The 22,316-nt window shown below is 42.4% G+C and overlaps 1 protein-coding gene and 1 pseudogene across 2 annotated transcripts in view; both read right to left on the bottom strand.

Annotated features, from left to right (window-relative positions):
* LOC147708588 (uncharacterized) overlaps positions 1-19,541 on the bottom strand; it is a 62,165-nt gene extending 42,624 nt beyond the window's left edge. For both annotated transcript variants that reach the window (XM_086927266.1, XM_086927267.1), the window contains exons 1-2: positions 19,369-19,541; positions 12,269-12,395 (exon numbers count right to left, since the gene is read on the bottom strand). In XM_086927266.1, the coding sequence (XP_086783392.1) occupies positions 12,269-12,395; positions 19,369-19,392 (151 nt within the window). In that variant the 5' untranslated portion in view covers positions 19,393-19,541. The remainder of the gene's footprint in view (positions 1-12,268; positions 12,396-19,368) is intronic.
* LOC147708589 (5S ribosomal RNA) lies at positions 11,819-11,937 on the bottom strand (annotated as a pseudogene).
* Positions 19,542-22,316: the final 2,775 nt, after the last annotated feature.

Genomic DNA, 22,316 nt, shown 5'->3' with positions numbered 1-22,316 from the left:
AGGTTATGGAGAGAGTTAAGGAGAACTGGTGTCTCTGTTTAAGAGGCCATAGAAGCTAAACATAACAGTGCGGAACTGGCCCCACTTCCATGGATAGGCGAACACAGGAGAGGATTGTAAGACCCAGGGCCATATGCCTAGGCAGAGACTGAGGCAATGCCAGAGCTGAAGGTACCTCCAGAGCTGGTGCGGTGGGAAGCCAAATATATTGCGTAAGGTCCATTATCTGTCCGAGAGTGTTGACGCTCCCTGATCACCAGGACTCCCAGTCCAGTGTCTCTCGGCCTATGAGCATACAAGAGCTAGGCAGTGGGCTGTTTTTTTAAAGTTTTGCCAGGGCTGCTTTTGGATCCCCAGTCTGCCCCTGTTTAAATCTTGGATATGTGAAATACAATTTTCGGAAAAGACGTGACCATTCCTTCAAAAGTATTTCAGCATTTAAATAGTCAAATATCATCAATTTTTTTGTTTGAATATCTTTTATTGCATTTCATTCTTTATTCACAGTGCATACCATAGACATAGATGTAAAAATTTAACATTACATCTAGTAGCCATACAGAAATATTCAGTATAAACAACAGTTTGCCACAGTATATTACACTGGTTTCATACTATACAAATCAAATATGCACACAAGGGCGTGTCGTTTGAGGAAATATATATCTAATAAATGGTAGGTCCATTTAGGAAAGGAGGATCTAGTGGGAAACAGCAAACCACAACAAAGCCCAAGGTGTAGGATGACCAAAGGGGTTCGTAAACTAAGATGAACTTCAGAGAGTATATAGCAACATGGCCATAATAACTATTCGCCATGGTCTCTGGTGATGCAATACAAAGGATATGCTCTTATCTATGCGCTTCCATTAGCCTGCCTCATTAACCAGTCACAGAATGGATCGTCCGAAACAGTTATTGTTGACAGATGCAAGCAGGTATGGGGCAATATGTGTACGTTTCGTTATTCATAACATTATAACAACAGTTAAAACTAAAACAATAACGAAACACAAGATAATAAAAGCAAGAGAAAAGGAAAAGAATGATAGACAAATAAAGAAATCATTGGTGTGCTACCGCAAGTGCGAGATATTAGTTGTGGGGTATATCCTGTGTGGAGGCCAGGAAACATGCTGCTACTGTGTTCAGGATCTGTCGAGCAGGGAAGGGCCATCATCTTGTGCAACACCAGCGTTAGGCTCACGGCGTAGTGGGAGTAGGGCTGCTAGTGTTTGGGTCAGTAACGCGTCAATGCAGCGTTACAAAGGTGTTCTGTATGTAGGTGTAAGGCACAAAGTGATCGTACTTGCCCATAGCCCCCGGTGTCGCCACTCCCCCAGGCAGGGCCAGGAAGGGTATGCCTAGTGAACTCCTCTTCGAAGGTATGCTTGATGAAAAGCCTTCAGGGTGTCATCCCAGGACTGTGCTATGGGGTATTTTCATAGTCCCGCCGTTTCCGCCCTATGAAGGGTTGCGCTTTCCGCTTTCGCCCAATTATCAAAAGAATTGCGCCAGTGCGTCGCTTGCGGAGGTTCGCTGCATTTCCAGCGCTTAGTGATTAATCTCTTCGCTGTGATAAGACCAAGGTCCAAGAATCTAGAGGGGACTTTAGTTTGCTTCGTCCTTTTATATAGACCCAATATGCACATCTCCCATGTGTGCTACATTTCCCTGCCAAAAACTTCCGCAAGGGAAGTTGTCACAGTGTGCCAATATGACTGCAGTGCGGAGCATGACCATAGCATGTGTAATAGATCTGCGTCTACAAATGTACACCTCGGGCATGCAGATGTCGTGATTTTTAACTGAAATATCATCAATGGTTATGGAAAAATAAATAAAGTAACTTCTGGTATGGGTTTCTCTCTAACTAGAGTGCATCAAATTAGTATACCTAAGTCCAGACATGAGCAAGGCACCAAGTGATAAGGAAGCCAAACTGCTGATAGGTTTATGCAAAACAGAAAAGTAAGCTCTATATTGCTTCAGTTTTGAATCTATAAGCATGCCAGAGAAATGCATCATTTTACAAGTAAGCCCCTATAACTAGGCTTGAGCGGTGAACTCTGCTCCGTATGCAGTTTTCTGCACTCCGCGGAGCTCACTGAGTGCTGAAAACTCTGCTCCGCGTAGTACAGTTGTTTTCCCCACTTGCCAAAGGTAAGTTGCGAGCGCGAGCTGCCGCTTGGGTAGAATTTATATTCGAGCGGCAGGAAGACCAGCGCAAATGGCCGTTCACGCTGCGCCTTGCCACTTGCGGAACTCCACAGAGTTTTTTTGTCACTTCACGGAGTTCCGCGTACTCCGCTCAGGCCTACCTATAACTATGCATCTCAGACACATAACTGTAGTAAATATTACTGTAGTAAAATCAAAAGGTCTTGGTTAACACCAGACCTAAAAAAAAGAGTAGCTGGAGTCTATGAACGCATTAGTGTAGAACGACCCCCAATGAAAGCAATGCGTAGCTGAGATTTGGTGCTTAGTGGTAAGGGGATAAGTAACAGGAGTTTTTCTCACTGGCTTCACTAGGTGTGCATGGCCGAAAAAAGCAGGGTCTGACCTAAGTCTGAAGTAGGATTGAAAAGGAATGACAGTAAGTACCTCCAGGAGAATTTGTATAGCTTTCGCTTCCCTTTTAATATATGTGTGTGAGGTAAGCTGCCTTGCCCTACGCTCAGAGGTGCAACACGGACAGTGAGTAGCACATGGAAAGAGAGATGAGCACAAGTCTAGGAATAACCACTACCATAAGCAATAATCCTGTATAACAGGAACCCTAGTAACAATAACATATCCCAAACACCACTTTATTCACTAATCATAAGAGGAAAGCAAATATTTATGCAAAACACGTAGGTCCTAGGGTCACATAAAGCAATGCATTTTTTAAGATAAACATATCAGTACAGACAAAATCTATTCCGAGGAACAGAAGATTGTTCTACAGCTGGAGAATCCATTCTACAAATATAGTTCTTGTATGGGAGCAGGATGCAGGACCAGGGAGTACATGCATCAAGCTAAATTACCTGTCGCAAACGGGCCGATTCGCAGAATCGGCCCCTTCGCGACTGGTAATTAGCCTTTTGGAGTGCATCAAGTCCTAAGCCATTCGCAAAATCTGTAATAGCAAAATTTGCGATTACCTATTTTGCGAGTGCAGTTAGGGAATCGCGATTTGCGACTCCCGAAATGCAATGCAATAAGCTTTCTAAGAATGCAATTTTGCATTAAGGAATCGCAAATTACTATCAACTTCAAGTTGATGGTAAGTTGCAATTCCTTAGAACAATGCACTAAATTGCATTATTCTGAGTGCCATGTGGTGTACACACAGGCCCTTGGGGCATGTGAGTGCCCACATGTGTACACATGCAAATTTTGGGGGTGCATCAGGGCAGCCTTTTGGTTCACTAGCACCCTTGAAATTGCATGCGCAATTTGCAATTACCTTTTTGGTAATCGCAAATTGCGAATGGTTTTCCTTTCATTCCTATGGACCTCTAGGCCCATAGGAATGAATGGGAAGGCATTCCCTATCAGCGAATCGCAATTTGCGATTCGCTATTAGGGAATGTGCAGGAATCACAATTTATTTTGCGATTCCAACATGCATAGGGAATTGCGAGTCCTTAATAGCGATTCCTTACAAATCGCTATTAAGGAATCACAATTCCTTACATTGATGCATGTGCCCCCAGATAATCTATGGCATCATTGTGACATAAGCTCATTTTGTAACCCAAGGTTTGAGAGTACCAGTCTGACAATCCAAGACTGCTTAATCTGCAATATGGGTTGTTGTTTGTGCGCCTGAACAGTATGCATTGTATACTGAGGAAGAGAATGTTCTAGGAACATCCTGAGATGAGTAAGAGATTATGTCATCTATGGAATGATGGATTGTTTGAAGCCGACTGAATGAAGTTGGCAGGTTCATTGTCAGCAAGGAGTTAAGAGAGAATGAGCTAACATAGAGGCAACAAAAAGGAACCGAGCCTGAAGACTGGAAGAACCTGTGATCAGTTTCTTCCAAGAAGAATCTTCATGAAAGTAGACCGAGGGTAGAATTTTATTTCCATAAACCTTTTTGGACTTCCTCTTGGTAGATCATAAAAAGGTCCCAGGTGTCTGGAGTCTTGTTCTAGATCACCAACCCTTAACAAATAAGGCATTGAAAGGTGGATGTCATATTAAAGGAAAAAGCAGAATCTTCAGGAACCTCAGTTTAAGGGACATTATTGGAAGTGTAAACACTGTGTTATAATTATATGCCATTGGCTCAATGGTGTTCCATCCTGACCATTAGCTATTGGTTTGTCGCATGGTAACTTTGGAACATTCTAAGCAGAGAGAGGGGAGAAATAGCGCTGTTATGATGGAGGCGGAGGCTGAAGTTGTGCTGGATTGATCTTAACATTGGCGACGAGGTACCTCCACCAACACTTCTCAAGGATCCTGACAGAACCCAGTGTGTTGTTCCCTAATTGGAGAGAGATGAAGTTGTAGGAGATAATTGAAATAAAGCTCTTGCCATACACCAGAAGTTGTGGAACTGGGGATCATGAGAAATACGGGGAGTTTGTTTTCTTTGGAAATAAAATATTGATTTTCTATAAGTTTACTGTTATTGCCTGCATTTAAAACTTGCATTATTCTCGTTGCACGCCGCATTCACTACATGCTGCTGTGGGGAAGGTTCTTTGGAGGTGTATGTGACCAGCATTTAAAACATGCATCTTTCATGGTAAGCCGCATTCACTGTGTGCTGCCATCTGGAAGTCTGCCACTGAGCGAGTTAGAACCCCTCATGTGAAGGTCAAGTGCAGTCTCCCTGGTGGCCAGCGCATGCAGATTCACAAGCGTGCCTAGCCGCACAGAGCCAACTGGATAACTCATTGAGGTCACACAGTGCATAGCGCGGTCATGCCATTACGCCGTATTAACAAAGACTACACCGCACTAATAATTTCTGTATGAAAACCTAAGGATTATCTGTTTGTTTTGCTGAATCGTTGAAATCTTTATAGCTACGTACTGGAAAACGGAGTTTCCGACTTTCCGGGTAATTGTGGAGAATTGCACGGTATTACTATGGTGATTTGGAACACCTTCTTCTTGCTCAAGTGGAATTTTTAGCACAGTTCTTGATTCTACCATGCAACTCTTAGTGTTATTATTTGTCATTCCAATATATTGGTGATGCAGTTATTATTTTGATCCATTGTGTTAGTTTATTCATTTCTGAATTGTTGTTTTAGTTTATTTTGTCAGTCAATTTCTTTAGCTTGTTATTTGAGTTTACCTTTGGAGGTCATTATGGCTATTCCTACTATGTCATAGCCTCCGCAGTTCTTATCTGGCTATAGCGAACCATTATTGCCCTGGAAGATATTTAAAAAATTATTTGATTCTTACCTCATAGCTATTGGTGAAGGAAGTTTGCTGCAAGGAATTCGACTTCACAATTTAGGTTTATAGAGGGGCGTGATATATATGGGAGCTTGGATGAAATTACTGTTAGCAATGCTGAGAGAGAGCCTAGGGACTTAAATGAAATGCCAGTTTTGATGTTGATTCATAAAAAGGGGTGGTGATGAACAGAGTGTCTGAATTAAGCAGACCACTCTTACCCAGTCCAAAGATCAGGGCTTGATCATCACCGTTTTTTCGCTCACTGCACCATCCCAGCTCAGAACTTGGCTATATGCAAATTAGTCTGACCCTGGCCCAGTGCATCATGGGAACAGGGCAGACCAAACTACCAAGCCAATTCTTATACTGGGAAGGAAACAAGCTACCGGGGACCGGTTTCTGGCATTTCAGCCGTCTTCGGCCCGGCTTGCTTGAATCCTGATGGTGCAATGAGCTAGGGACTCACATCTGAGTATACCCTTCCACGCTTATGGTGGACAAAAATGATTCAGAAAATGGGGTGGTGATGAACAGAGTGTCTGAATTAAGCAGACCACTCTTACCCAGTCCAAAGATCAGGGCTTGATCCATCACCGTTTTTTAGCTCACTGCACCATCCCAGCTCAGAACTTGGCTATATGCAAATTAGTCTGACCCTGGCCCAGTGCATCATGGGAACAGGGCAGACCAAACTACCAAGCCAATTCTTATACTGGGAAGGAAACAAGCTACCGGGGACCGGTTTCTGGCATTTCAGCCGTCTTCGGCCCGGCTTGCTTGAATCCTGATGGTGCAATGAGCTAGGGACTCACATCTGAGTATACCCTTCCACGCTTATGGTGGACAAAAATGATTCAGAAAAGGGGGTGGTGATGAACAGAGTGTCTGAATTAAGCAGACCACTCTTACCCAGTCCAAAGATCAGGGCTTGATGTTGGGCACAAATTTTGGTCCACGCATAAATGTTGTGATGGAAAGACACAAATTCCTTACAAGAAACCAAATCAATAGTGAAAGAGTGGTACATTATATAGCCTTGTTAAAAAGCTTAGCCCGTACATGTGAATTTGGTGACCTGACTGGTTAGTTCATAAGTAATCAATCAATTGGTACATTGCCCTATTGATACAAGAGTTCAAGAAAAGCTTCTAGCGAAAAATCCCTCTTTGAAAAAAGCAATGGATATTGTTGAAGCCATGGAACACACTTCCGGTTGGGTCAAAGATACATGAGCCTCTCTTCCGCACTCTGGGGAAAGACTGGGATTAGTTCCGCACTCTGTAGAAAGAGTTACGAATTCCACTGTAGTGAAAGATGCAAACGAAGGCCGTAAGGGAATTAATGAAAAAAAACTGCCAGAAAACCATGTGGAAAAGGCCAGGTAAAGAATTTTGATCAAGGGAAAGGTTCCAGGTTTAAATGTTTCAAATATGTCAGATCCACTCATTTGTCGAACAACCTAAATTGTTATGCCCATAATGCTGGTTGTCGAGTTGTGGGAAAAGGGGGCACTTTGCTCACATGTGTAAAAACATCAAGATACATGAAGTGACAGAAATGCTTGAGGTCAGCCAACAAGCTATTTTGCAAGCCATGTCTTCCATGGGAGGTAACATACAGGTGGAGAGAGGAATTGATGAACGTCAGATCAAGATGCCTGAATATGAGATGATGATGTGTGGGAAGAATCTTAAATTCTTGGCTTATTCAGGTTCCCCATTCACCTTAGTGGGAGATAAGATCTAGGACAAAACTTTTGAGAGCGAGCGCATTAAGTTGTTAGCACTTGGCATAAATCCGGAAGGGTAGTGTGGTTTGAAGATTGATTTAATTGGGTACATGGTAATGAACATTAAATTCAAAGGCAGGGTGACCATGGGGAATGTTGATGTGGTTAAACAAGGTGATAACCTCCTCAGATGGTGTTACCAAAGGGACTTGGGGATCATTCTTAACTTCAATTCTCCAGGGCAAGTCCTTTCGGTGGCAAAAATTGGCGAAGGTTTGTGAGTGGTGAGGAAATGCCAGAATGTGTTTATAGAGGAACTTTACCCTTTGAAAGATTTTAAACAAGGAATTATTCTACAAAAACATTGCCAAACGGGTGGCACACAAGGTGATGAGGGTACCTAATCTGATGTTGAAACCTTTACAGGAGGAACTTGAAAAACTGTTACGGATGGGAGTAATTGCGTAGATAGAATCCTCAGAGTGGTAGGCCCCCAAAGTCTTGGCCCCTAAAGATAACAGGAATAAGTTGAGAATGTGTGTGGATCTTAACAAGTACATTTGGGTAGATTGCCAACCCTTAGCTAATATTACTGAAGCTTTGGCCATGCTTTAAAAGGGGCCTGTGTTCAGTGTGATAAAACCTATCCACTGTGTATCACCAGGTGAAATTGCACTAGGACTTTAAAGCATTCACACCTTTTGTCATACCACTGTGGGCAGTCAGATTTATATTGGTTTAGCTTCAGCTGCAGCGTATTTTCAATGAATTATGAAGGGTGTGCTGAAGGGAGTAGATTCGGTCATGTTTTTCTAAGAAGACATATCGGTGTATGGTAGAACAAGCAGAGTCATGGCGTCACATTGAGGTAAGTGTTAGCAAGACTCAGAGACAGTAGACTAACATGCAAGAAGGGAAAGTGCAAGTTTGGTGGGAGTCTGTTACATATTTAGGACACACGATATTGGGTGACGGAATAAGTCCCAAGCTAGATTTAGTCAACTTTATCATTGCAGCACCTTCTCCCAGTAATAAGGAACAGGTCAGATCTCCCCTGGGTCTGGTGGAGAACTACTCCAAATTCATCCCTAATGTTGCAAGTGTGATTCAAGTGTGATTGAACCCATATGACTCCAACTCAAACTTGTGAACTTTGATTGGTCTAGAGATTGTGAAGGAGCCTTCCAGGTAGTGAAGGAAGCTATTTCGAAGATGCTCACTCTGGAGCATTTCGATGTCTCTAAGAAAACTATTCCCACAACTGATGCCAGTTTGAAAGGGTTAGGAGCAGTTTAGTCCCAGGTGGCAGATGGAGAAGAAAAGTGTAGCCTTTGCTGCATGCTCTCTTAGAGGGGCTGAAGAAAGGTGTTCTGTTATTGAACAGGAGGTGTTGGCATGTATGTGGGTGGTTCATCATTTTATGTTTTTCCTGTGAGGTGTACCTTTTATACTTAGGACAGACTATACGCCAATGGTCCAGCTATTAGGTATGAGGAACATTAAGAGCACTACACCATGAATTAAAAGATGGATGGAGGGTCTAATTGAATTCAACTATTGTGTTGAGTATTTATCTTGTGCAAGGAATGCCCCAGCTAACTGTTTATCCAGATGGACTGTAGCAAGATAAAGTCTTACCGAAGCTGAACATCCAATCATGTGGGTCAGGGAATCAAAAATTCACTAGACAGAGTGGAAGTCAGTAGCAAAATATGATGCAAGAAAGTTGATAATGGGCTATGTAGTGGGAGGTTGGCCTAGTCTTTAAGGGTTAGATGAATTTGCTAAAGGTTTCTGGAATGTCAGAGGGGAGTTGAGCATTGTGAATGGTGAAATGAACTGTAGTGATCGGATGGTCCCACCAGTAGGTTTGTGGAATAAAATCATTAACCCCTTCCATGCTCATGACGAGCTCAGCTCGTCATGAGGCACAGTTGAGCTGTGCTGATGACGAGCTGAGCTCGTCATGAACAATGGTAAATCTGGGAATGCAGCGCAGAAGGAAAATACCTTTAGCAGCCAAGGTGTTAACATTGCCCAAGAGCACTTAAGTAGAAATCTGATCAAGTCAGGCTGCATGAGTGCTATTGGTGGCCTGTTCTAGACAGATATGGAGAAAGAGGGGTGCAGGATTGTCTCTAATGTGCGCGTATGAACAAGTCCAGGTCAGTTGGGGATGTTCCGTTATCTCCAGCTGAAATCCCAGAAGAACCTTAGAGTAAGTTGGGTTTGGACATTATTGGCCCATTTGAGTTACTGTCCCCTAGCCAGAGATTTGTGTTGGTTTTGTTGGATTACACATCCAAGTGGGTCTCTGCCTCTTGCATAAATTCTGTCACCACCAAGTAAGTGCGTTCTAGAATTGTTGGGAGATGTCTTTGCATGTGAATGAGTAACAAAGACCATCATCATGAAAAAATGGTGTACAGTTAGTCTCTGATGAGATGAAAGGATTTTGAAAGGTTCTAGCTTTTACACACCTCTACACTGTGATGCATTCCCCACAAGCAAATGGTCGTGTGGAAAGCATGAACCGGCTGGTGAGAGCCTGTGCCCAGACTGCATTTGAGATGAGGTGCACCTCAAGATAGTTCTATGTGAGAAACTGTGATCATATTGCAATACCCCAACACACTAACCAAAATATCAAAATGTCAGTGTTTTGAAGAGAGATTGGCGGGCACCAAGCTTAATCCAATATGGTTGGATTATAGAAAGTGCACCAAGGATGTGAATTTGTGTGCAGTCAGGAATCATCAAATGAGGTATAAGAAACAATTTGGTGAGAGGCATGGTTGTGAACAAAAATGGAGAGTAGGTGACCTAGTCATTGTGAAAAGGCTTGTTTGGTCACCTTAAGGGAAGTCCAAGTACATAGGCCCAAAACGCTTCACTCAGGTGAAGAAGAATGTGGCTAGACTCAGTGATGTTGAGTGTGGAGTATGTCACATTTAGCTAGGTGACGAAAAGAAGATGTATTAGGTGATGAAGGCTCCGAAACCCAGCGGTCTGGTCCTCCATTGCATGAGTCTGATGATGATAACAATCCAGGGAATAAGTCTACATTCATCAAAGGGGAGAATCGAGGAAGCTCTCGGTACAGGAGGAAATCACTGTATCTCGATGTCTATGAGTTGATGTGAAGAATGGTTAACCTTTAGGGGGAGCAAGAAGTGCCTTTACTTCAATGAGTACGTTTGTTAACTTGACCTGATTTCAATACTATCTATTTATGATTTGTTATTTCTACAACACCATTATTGCTTTTCCGTTATGTAGTTTGGTGTTGTGGCCTATGCTGTACCTATGTATATTTGTTTTACCAACTAGTTTTATGTAACCCGTTTTCCTTAAATATTGCATTTTAGGGAAGAGAGATGTGTTTTAACGTATATGCCATTGGCTTAATGGTCTTCCATATTGATCATGAGCCATTAAACTGCACCACAGAAACTTTGAACATTCTGAGCAGAGAGAGGGGAGATATAGAGAGGTTACGACAGAGGCTGAATCTGTGCTGTATGTTGGTGGATTGGAATAAAAGATTTAGAGACAAGTTCTATATCCTGGATTGATCTTAACACACTTCCATCATAGGTATTCACTACCATGCCAGAAGGTAGAACACAAGATGTTATTGAATGAAGCTGTTAAGTGCCGTACAGCAGGAATAGTGTAGGGCAAGAGAGACACTGTTTTTTTTTATAAAACAGTGTTACAATTTTACTTGGATTTCTGGTGCAGTGACCAGATTGTTAATGTTAACACCTCTTAGGGTCCTGGTGTGTTAATTAAACCATTGCTAGACTGAATAGAATATGTCAGACCTATAATCAGTTACTACATTAGAGCAACAGACGGGAAGCCCCTAGAATTAAGTTTCAATTAATACAAATACTTAGAACAAGTAATAAAATGTGTAAGAACAAGGGGATCAGAAATACTGGTTGCAGAGGGAGAAGGTGTGGTGATTTCCAAGGTGGCCCTAATTTCATATTTCTGGATAAAGCAAAGCAAGAGATGATAGACACATATGTGAATTTCAGTGTAGATAGAACTTTGCTGCCAGATGGTCCCATGATATGTTAACCAAGGGTATCCTGGCTAGCATTAATAGGCTAAAGGTGAAAAGGCACTACTCCCTTCCTGGGTTGTAAGAGATTTCTGAGAAACCAAAGATAGTGATGACTTGTCTGGCCAGTGCCTGTCTGCAATACAGTTCTTTCAGAATTTGGAAGAATAGGAATATTCAAAACTACAGGTATCACTAGTTCAGCAGGATCAGTGCCACGGTGTCTCACATGTGAAAGTTGCCACTGAACGACAACTATCTTTCGCTACTCAACCAGTATGTATGTATATCATGATTATAAAACATAAAAATAGCTGAAAGTCAGCAGATCTCTGTGCCAGTCCAAGATACACTGTAGCAGACCTAACTTCAAGAAGTAGGAGATGGCTTTGCACAGAATCATTTTTCTGCAAGCCAGTACATTTCAAACTTGAGGTGTTGCAAGTACAGCAGTACTTTGTGTATTGGGTGTGATTGAAAGATGATTACACAACCAAAATATGATGAGTTGGTGGTGGATGGTAACGTATGATGGTAATATTAAAGGGATCAGGCGAGAACAGGTGTTTTCTGGGCGGTATGGCGTTAGGCTTTTAGGCCTACAGCACCTGGTATTTCCAGGCTGTCTCCAACCCAGGTACTAACCAGGCCTGAGCCTGCATAACATCTGAGATCAAACGAGATTAGGAGCTTTCAGGGTGATATGGCCGTAGATTACATTACAGGGCCCTCAGGGTTCAACGTTTGTAAATGGTTTCTCTTGTTTTCTTAGCCTTGTCATAAATCTGGGATGGAGAAAATGGATTGGCTAGGCACCTCAAAGATCTGGGGACACAAACCTGGGCATGGAGTGCTGCAGATTCCAACGCCAGTCTGAAAGGAAATCACCCCTACCAACCTGAGAATGCTTTTATCAGGGTTACACCTCAATCACTCCCATGAAGCTATTTCTCTGATAGTGGAACTCAAACTTTGAGGAATAGCAAAAGGCATATTGATTGAAGAAAGCACAGTCTGGATATAAACAATGAACTGCGCATGCATACCCAGAGATATCATGGCTTGGTGAATTTCCTTCATCACATTCTGGTAAAGTTCCTTTTGCCATTCATGTAGCAGTTTCCACTCCTCTTCTGAGAAATAGGCAGCAACATCCCGGAATGTAACTGGAACCTGGAAGAAAACAATATGTATAACAAACACTGAAACACTAATGTATGTACTATAAAAGATAACAGAAAGATAGGATTTGACAATAAATATTGACTGTTGGGCAGATCCAGTCTGGTCAGCTCATTTCCTGCGAATGATTGCCACAGAGGCCAGGTAGTGCCCAAGTCTACCCTCTCTTACCCTGGGTATATTGTATGTGGGAAATGTAAAATATGAACACAGCAGACAATATAAAATATGCAGAAAATGTAAAACACAAGAACGTAGCATAACAACAAACACAAGAAGAAAGCACAGCTGTGCATGGTTAAAAAAAGATTAGGCCCAAGTCTTGCGCTGACAAGAGTAAGGTAAACAGTTCACGTGTGGGCACAATGGGATATGTAACTTGAAAGGGTTTCAGTCAAAGGCTAACTCATGTTTAGCAAGCATGAAAATATTAATGGGTTTAGCACACGAGATCACCAGCATGCATTCCCTGCTTCAAAACAGATTTTCAGCCCGATTCATCAAACTAAATTGCGCTCGCAAAGGGCCAGATTCTGAGAATCTGGCCCTTTGCAAGTGCAATTATTGCATTTGGGATTCATCATCCCAAATGCAAAAATCGCTATTTGCGAAGTCTCATATTTGCGAGGAATTGGATTTAAGGAATCTCTAATAGAGATTCCTTAAATGCAATTCATCAACCAATTTGAAGTTGCAAAATCGCAATATTTGGTCGCTATTTACCACGAAGTCTGACTTTGTGGTAAATTGCGAAAAAATAGAAAAAAGCACTTAAGTGCATTTTTCTCTTTTGCATGTTACACACAGACATGTCCTTTGGACATGTGTGTGCGCAACACCTGTGTAAATTTGCATTTCAGGGGGGCTACAGGGTGTCCTTTGGACACCCCTGGAACCCTTGAAATCGCTATCTTATTTGCGATTAGCTAATTGCTAATCGTAAATAAGGAATACTCCCCATTCATTCCTATGGGCCTTTAGGCCCATAGGAATGAATGGGGAGTTATTCCTTATTTGCGATTAGCAATTTGCTAATCGCAAATAAGGAATGTGTAGGAATCACAATACTTTTTGCGATTCCTACATGAATCCCGTTTTGCAAGTCTGTAATAGCGATTCCTTATGAATCGCTATTACAGACTCGCAAAACGTGTCTTTGATGAATCTACCTGTTTAACCTGATTAGACAAAGGGTGCAGAAAAATTAAATTATCCTAAAACAGACTGAGGTCTTCGGTGCACAATGATAAAGCACACACTCCATTTAAATTGCATTTACCGTGATTACACATGCGTTCATGAGCAGAAGAATACTTAGTTTGTTAAGCATTGTAGGAAGTGCAATAAAGAATGTGTAGAGGATTAGGTCAGAATTTGGGGTTATGGGGTCACAAGACTATGGGAGTTTCTCCGTCTCCAATCTATAACCTGCAAGTAAATTAGTATACTATAAAGTATTATGAAAGATGTCTATAAAAAGAGCTGCCCATGAAGCAGCAATTTGAGAGAGACCAACAACCTGCCTGGGTGTACGGAGGGTCTTTCTCCCTGTCGCGACAGTCAGTAAAGAGCTGTCTTTGTATTGCCAAGACGAGTCTGTGTCTTTTTTTAATTCTGGAGTTTTTAGGTCACCGTGCAACAGTATCCCAAATAATGTATTTCCCTTTTTGTATCTATCTCCGCCACCTAAACATAGAGGCTACTTGATACAATGACAGTTTAATGGTTTTGTTTTTTCAGGTTAAACATAAACCTCTTTAATCTCATATTGTGACTTCTGGTCCCTAGATTAGCCTTTTACTGGGAAAGCGCCTGACTAGACGAAGAGCGAGGTATGAACACCCAAAAAGTTAATAATGCAATACCTTATGTCAATATAGTTTCACTGAGAAATCTGATGTTTAATCCCCATAGCTATGGCACAAAAGGGAAAGACTTTCTTCTGAGAAATGTGAATAAAGTATTTAGGCAGCTCCAAAAAAACATTATAGTACAGTAAAATTCCCAAAGCAACACTGTTAAGAAAGCAAATTGAGTGAAATAGTAGCCAAATACGGATAATGAATTCAGGAAATATAAAATTCTAAAGGAAATGTGAAAGAGCACCAGTAGGAGAACAATGCAATTTTAAATGTCAATATTATACTCTGTGCATTACCTACAGCATCTACTAGATGACATTCTTGCACCAAATACAAAATATAGTTACAAGCACCTGGCTCTACCATGTACAATGTAGCAAATGATTCCCTAAGGAAAGGAGGAGGGGGACTGGGAGCTAGATAGGAGGTCCAGGGCCTGTGCTCCTTGGTTTATGACTCAATAAAAACATTAGGGCCACTGTTCCTAAAGAGAAAGAGAGATGTGTGAGGGCAACATGAAACAGTCCTGCTGACTGCCACCTTTCATATGCCCCAGACAACCTGCTGATCCTCTCTCTTTCTCTTTAGGAACAGTCGCCCTAATTTGTTGATTAGGTCTGCCATGTACAAGCCAGGAGGTCAGGACATATGCAGATACCTTTGAGACTGTTATACTCAAATAATAACCTCCAAGAGCTCTTTTGGGGGTCCAGGCCACATATTACAAGGAGAAACAGATCTTTATCCCCCTGCTTCAAGCCATTTTCAAAGGGCCATTCCCAACTGTGCTAGAAATCGCACACTTTCTTCTGGAGCACTTCTAAAGCTCCCAAGCTGGCATGGACAGCTTCCAGGACAGAAACAGAAGTGGGGGACAGGGTCAACTACTCTCTGCAGCCATTGCTCCAGCACAAGTCCCAGTTCCAACTGATCGCCTGGTCTCCTATAGGAAGCCCTTCTTTTTTCTGTAGCTCTCTAGGACTACAGTGGGTCAGCAGGTCCGACCTTTCAGACACACCTCGAAATCTTGAATGCTAGAGAGAACTAAATCCACACATCGATCTTTTATGAGGTAGACACAGCAACAGGCTTCTTCCTTTCTCGCCTTATTTTAAGTCCAGATTAATTTTGATTTTGCGCTGGTGGGAGCCCCTAGAAATATTAGCATCTCTTCATTAGTTGGTGGGAGCCCTTAGACCTATCCCTGGCATTTTCCCATGTAGAGCCCTTTCCCAGCTGTGCAGTACTTAGAACGAATTAGGGAAAATGATCCACTATTCTGAGAATCTTCCAAAAAGACAGGAACCCTATGCCACTGTGTTGAGCTCTGCCATCCTACCCAAAGGTTCATCTATTAAAATGAAAGAAACCTCATTTCCACCACCATGTCACCTTCTGGGAAGACAGGGCCCAGACTGACTACTTAAAGGCAGCCTCAAGCCAGAATAACTTTTCTATTAAAAATACCATCAGTTGGTGTGATCTGATCTCTCTCCGGCCTTCACGTTCATAGACAACAATAGGTTATTGTTCCTCTAATTTTGATAGATATATCAATGCTGCAAGACCGCTTGCCCTTTCCTAAGCCAATTTTTGAAAATATCATTTTGTACTGACAACAGCCCTTGGTATACTGTTTTCACCCCCACAGTAAATTGCACTTTTGAATCTGGTTGCTGCATATACATGCCAATTCCAAATTAGGCATGTCTTGCTTTTACACAAAAGAACGTGGGGCCAAATGTACGACCTGCCAAATAGCGCATCTCATTTGCGACTCGCAATTTGCAAGGCACTATTTGGCATGTACAACAGTGTGTTTAACACTGTTTGCAATTCCCAATGGGGTCGCAAATTGCGAGGCTCATGAATATTAATGAGCCTCTCGCAATTTGCGAGCCCATTAGGAATGACAGGCCCTCCCAGGGATGCTGGCCTGCTGGGCTCAGGAGCCCACCATGTCTCGGACTATTAAATAAAGGAACTTTTTTTTTTATTCCCTTAAAGGAAAAAAAGGGATGCATTTAAAAAAAAAACATTAAACGTTTTCTTTTCATTTTTTAAGGGCAGTCCCTGTACACTTTTTGTGCAAGGCTGCTTGAAATGACAGTTACTCCCGCTGACACAGAGGAAGAGATATGCCCACTCCATGATACATTGATCTTTCAATTACAACATCTACGGGACCAATGCGCTCACTCCCTGAAGAACATATTGAGGTAATCATTGTACTGCCCTTCAGGATGAACCATGAAATAAGGAATACAACATTTCTTCGAGAGAAAAACAGCTTCACTCAAAAAACAAGAAAAGTAAGCAGTACATCGAAAAAAGAAAAAAGAATGTGGATAATGTGGGGGCCAAACTCCACATGTTGACAGGCACTCCGACCAAAAGAGGTGAGAATCTTGTGAAAGAACAACCATTCTCCACACTGGCAGCTAGCTGTGAGGTTACCCTGTCCTATGGGAAGCCCGGCCAGCAGCTCAGCACCAGCAGGAGGGCAGCTCTACAACAGGGCATGGAGACAGAGGAAAGACTACTGTCCGGCAAATGGACTATGAAAGTGAAGAGCAGACGTCATCTTTTTAGTCAGAAAAATTTAAACATTTAAGTGGTCACACCTGAATAGGGTGACCAACCGTCCGTAAATTTCACGGACAGTCCGTAAATTGGACCTCATGTCCGTTGTCCGTGAGGATTCTTTTTATGGACGCCTTTTGTCTGTCATTTTAGGCATGCAACAGAGCTGTTCCTGCATAAGGCCTCAGCTCCCTGATGGGGCCGCCTTGCACTCCTCTGAGCAAAAGAGCAGCCCCACCCGCCCATTGTCATTCTGTGTTGGGCTGATTGCCACATACAGAATGACAATGGGTCAGTCTGGGCTGGCACAACGCGTGGCGGCCTCCTCCAGCCTGAGTCCAGGGCAGGGCATTTGGTCACATGGAAGTGCAAAAACGCCCATGCTGCTGCTAGGTGGGAATCCAGTTAATGGAAGGAAGGCAGTGAAAGAAGTTCAAAGGAAAGGAATTTAGTAATAGTATAGCAGCCATGGTTACTGCTTTTTTATTTTATGCAACTAACAACGATTGGCAAAGCCAATAGTTCTAGCTTGTTGTAGGTGTAACGTTACTTGTTCTAGGTGTAACGTTACTTGTTGTATAATACATCTGGATGCAATGACAGAAGCAACAAAAATACCAGTCTGGCGGCACATTATATTAAGCACAGATTTTTAGCTAATGTGTTTTAAGTCGCGCATTTTATTACATTAAGCAACCTTCTGGAGAGACCCCCCTAGTTTTTACATCCCACTTAAAGCTCTGGAAACAACACCATGTCACAGTCGCCCCACGTCCAGGCACTGTGCATCATGCATGACTCATGCCTTCCACTTTTTCAGATTGACTATGTGCAGGGGCATAGTGAACCCTGCCCCACCCCACTCCTTGCTTTAGGATCTAGAGCGAGGGCGGAGGTCTTGATGGGTCTCATAATTAATGTGAAACGGTGAGTGAGTAAGTAAGTGAAGGGATGGGTGGATGACGGGTGAGTGAATGGGTGGATGGATGAGTGAAAAGATGGATGGATTGATGAATCGATAAGTGAAAGGGTGGATTGATTAATTGATAAGTGAAAGGGTGAATGGATGGACAGCTTAGTGGAAGGGTGGATGTAAGGCTGGATGAGTGAGTGAAAGGGCGGGTAGATGGACAAAAGAATGTATAGATGAGTGAAGGAGTGAAAGGGTGGATGGATGAGAGAGGATGGATGGATGAGTGAAAGGATGGATGAATGATAGGTTCAATGGATGGATTCATGAGTGGATGAGTAGATGGATCGGTGGGTGGATGGAAGGATGGATGGCTAAGTGAAAGGGGAATTGAAAGAGAAAGGGGGATGGGTAAATGAATGACTGAACGGGTGAATGGGTGGAAGGGTGAGTGACTGGATGGATGGATGAATGAGTAAGTGAAAGGATGGCTGGATAGGTAAATGGCTGAATGGATGAGTGAATGGATGGATGGGTGGAAGAGTGGATGGATGAGTGTACGGATGGATAGGGTGAAAGGGTGGATGATGGATAAGTAAAAGGGTGGATTAAGGGATGGATGAGTGAAATGATGGATGGAAGGATGTGTGATGGATAGGTTTGTAAATGGATGAATATGGACGTGGATGGGCACACAGATAGAATAACAGACTGAATGGTGAAAGACTGAATGATGGATGAAAGTATGATTACACAATGTAAGCCCCATCATCTTAATCAATATTTCCTTTACATTGACTTTCACATTTATATGAGTGATTGTCTCTGTATAATATGTGTGTGTTGTAATGCACTCCAACATACTTGGGAAGAGTAGCACTATAGAAAAAATTAAATACACATGAGAGAGGGTCTATGTGAAGATGAGGGGTGCCATTGGAGGCTGGTAGCAAGGCCAGACTGGCCGGACCGGGCGTCAAGCGTTTTCTCTGGGAGCTGTAAAGGTGGGGGCGGTTTTGTTACCACAAAAAGACCTGCACATTTGCTTAAATCTGCGCGTATACTGACAAACCATGACGTGCACAATTGTCTCAACCTAATATAAACGTATTTTCACTTGTACTTTAGTAGTTGTCTATTTACTTATATACTATTGCGCAACCTTCTCTGATGTGTCTGTCAAACTTACCTTTTGTCCTGAATTTTGACCTCATGTCCTGAATTTTTGTCCCGAATTTTGACCCTTTGTCCTGAATGTTTACATTCACTGTCCTCAATTTGCACCCATGCCAGTTGGTCACCCTACACCTAAATCACATCAGAATACTACACAGGCACAATTGTGACAGGCGCGTTTTTGCGTTGCAGCAGAGAAAACTGACGAAACATAGGCCAAAGTCAACAGAGCTTAGTGGTCTCCTAAATTGGACTTAATGCATGATATCAGTAGTTAAAACTGCCCGACTCTAGATAAATCACGTTCTCTGTTGATACGGTGTTACAGAATGAACGTAAGAACGTCACCAGCTATGGCTGTTCCGGTGCAGCAAACGTAAACAAATGGCCAGGTTTGTTTTCAATAAAGATTGAAACCCTACGCATTACTTACCTTACCTGGATCCTGGCGAAACATTTTCTTCCCAATTTCGATTATATTTTCAGTAGAAAAATTAGTGTCGGAGCGTAACTAAAAATTAAAAACATTTATTGGGCATCGAACCCTAAAACACAGCTTCCTAGCCCCAAAATACAGGTAGCAGGAACATAAGAGGGACCGCTGTGTCATCCACGGAACATGCCTCAAACACGAGACGCTGCTTACTAGGACATACTCACCAACATGTGAGACACTGATCACCATGGACATGCTCGGAAGTGGCACAGGGCTACTATGTTGCAGGCTCGTCTGAGTGATAAGTTTAACATTGCAACTAACATGTCATTTTAATTGGATTTTATAGCGCTTACTACCCTGACGGGCGTCGAAGCGCTTTACGGCGAGTAGCACGCTGTACTCAAAGAAAGGCAACTTCATAATAGCTTTAAATGATGCCCAGGCCATGGCGGTAGAAAGGGGAAATAAATGCTGGTTCTTTGCAAGTGCGTAAGAATATCTTTTTTTTTAAACTGAGGCTGCATGGTTAGCACTCGACGAGCTCGCTTTTCATGCAGCAGTTCTTGTGACGATTGTTTTAGAGGGGGTTCTAAGCGTCTCTTGTGGTTCTTTTTTGTTTTGCAGTTTTTATATAGCGCGAACTCGACCCTAAAGTATTGGAGCGCTTTACAAGAGCACCAGTTACGTTACACAAGGTCACATTCACAGGATGTAGAATCGACTGGAGGCTCGAACCTTGGTTTCCCAACTCTGAAGTCGGCAGTCTAGTCTGGTCTAGCCCTGAGGCCACATCATCTTTGCTTTTTGATATCCTCCTTCAGCACCTGTATAAACGACCAGCAGCCCTTAAGTGGGATGAAAAAGAGGAGGAAAGGTGAGGGGGTCTTTACAAGAGTGGTGGCCAAGGAAGCCTAATTGGGACTCCATTCCAAGAGAAGAGACCTATGTAATTAAGGGCGTAGCTTTACCCCTTAGCAGCTAAGGCCTCCCCCAACCCCACCCAGTGTGAAGCTCATTTTAGGCACATCTCTTTGTGCATTTTTAGGTCGAGCATTCGAGACCTCTTGTATATACTTTAGTATATACTTATATGTGTATGTATTTTGTGTGCTCTGAAGTACAGCCCTAGGACTTGTCTGCTTCCGCTTAGGGACTTTTTTTCAGGTTTAACCCCAAGAAATTGGCCACAAGGCGGTTTACCTGCGGTAGAACGTGATTTTATTGATGGCAAGAGGAGACTATGCAGTTAAACCTGAAAGAATGGAAAGTGCTTGATTCGTATCAAGACGCAGAGTTTTGACTTTGGTTCCTTGAGAAGGGCATATACCCTGGGAGATTATTGGCAATTCTCCGCTGGGATAGATGTGAGGTACAGATAGAATAGAGTAGTCTGTTGTCAGATACGTAAATCGGTGACTGGCTCCATTGCGAGTAGTTTTTGTTTTGAGTTGTGTTACCCTTGTCCTGATGAGGCCCGACTCAGTGGGCTGAAACGAGTCGACCAGATGAAGAGGAAGAATCCATCAAATTGAAATGTGGATTTATGAACATTTGTACCACACATTACACAAGTGACTGAATAGAGAGGTAGTATCTCTCTGTTTTTGCAGTGTGTGAAAAGGATTACCCTACCTCAGATTGCTTATACATATGCATCTGTTTGCAGCCAGGTTTAAATGGATAGGTACCAAAAAAGTTCGCGCAATTTATGGTTGTGATTATGTGTTTTTGTATGTATAATGGTTTTATGTAAAATTTATAATTGTGCAGATATACATATTCAAAATAAAGCAAAGACGTGAAAGAACTGAGGATGTCCTCGTGAGTAATTAAACTTTTGACAAGTGAAAATTGGGGACTAGGCTCCCACGCAAGGGATCAATATTTTTGTTTTTTTGCTGTAGCAACTTGCGTATATTTATCCCTGGACATAATTTCCTTTTGTTGACATGTAAAAGAAAGGCAATTTATGTTTCAAAATAGTGAGTCTTCCCGCCTGAATCAGGTTTATTGATTGGCATGTATGTTTCTGTTTGTTGGTCAGCACATTATGTTATGTGACTTTTGTTCGGTTTGACCCTCCATGGAGCAAGTCAATGTACTTGTCTGCCCTTTCACCGTTTTGCACTGTTTGGATTGTGGGAGCTACTTTTCTCTCCTCCCTTGACGTCTGCATACAAATACTTTTAGCCTCACATGCATGCTCTGTGTGATTGTATTTCTTTACCAGAGGCTTTTTTTCTCTTTTTAATACTTTAAATACTTTGTTCATTGTTTTTATTAGATTTTAAATATATTTACATGTATATTTTAAACTCTCCTTGTGACTGTATGTCATTAACAGATGCACATTCCAGACACAAACTTTAAATACTTTGTTCAATGACTTTATTTATTTCTTAATTACACTTGTACGTACACTTTAAACTCTCCCTGTAACTGTATGTTATTAACAGATACATATCCCAGCCACATACTTTTCTTTCTATCATTTAACCCCTTGGCCGCGGCGCTGGGAGGTGAGCACAGTGCTTCCATGCTCGTGACGGAACCACGCCGTCATGAGCCACGGGCAGCATGTGCTCATGACGGTGTGGTTCTGTCACGGCCCTGCCCGTTCACTAATTCACCCGCACAGGCGGAGAATCAGTGTCGCGTGGGCGGAGCGGCCGCAGCATGATGGAGCCACACCGTCATGAGCACACGCCGCCCGTGGCTAATGACAGCGTGGTTCCGTCATGCGCACTCAAGGGTTAACAACTATTTTCAATGTATATTTTTAACATACTTGAACGGCAACAGGTTAACCTAGTTAAAAACATCTGCTTACATTGTTAATTAGATTTATCTTACCCTAACAGCCCTCCCAACCCGCCATAAGAAAATAAAGAGCTATCAGCCAGATTCATCATTGTCCCGTTTTGCGAGTCCTTAATAGCGAT

This window comes from Lissotriton vulgaris, chromosome 6 (genome assembly GCF_964263255.1).
Source record: "Lissotriton vulgaris chromosome 6, aLisVul1.2, whole genome shotgun sequence".
Classification (NCBI taxonomy): domain Eukaryota; kingdom Metazoa; phylum Chordata; class Amphibia; order Caudata; family Salamandridae; genus Lissotriton; species Lissotriton vulgaris.
The sequence above is the reverse complement of the archived record's forward strand: the minus strand, read 5'-3'. Positions and strand labels throughout refer to the sequence as shown.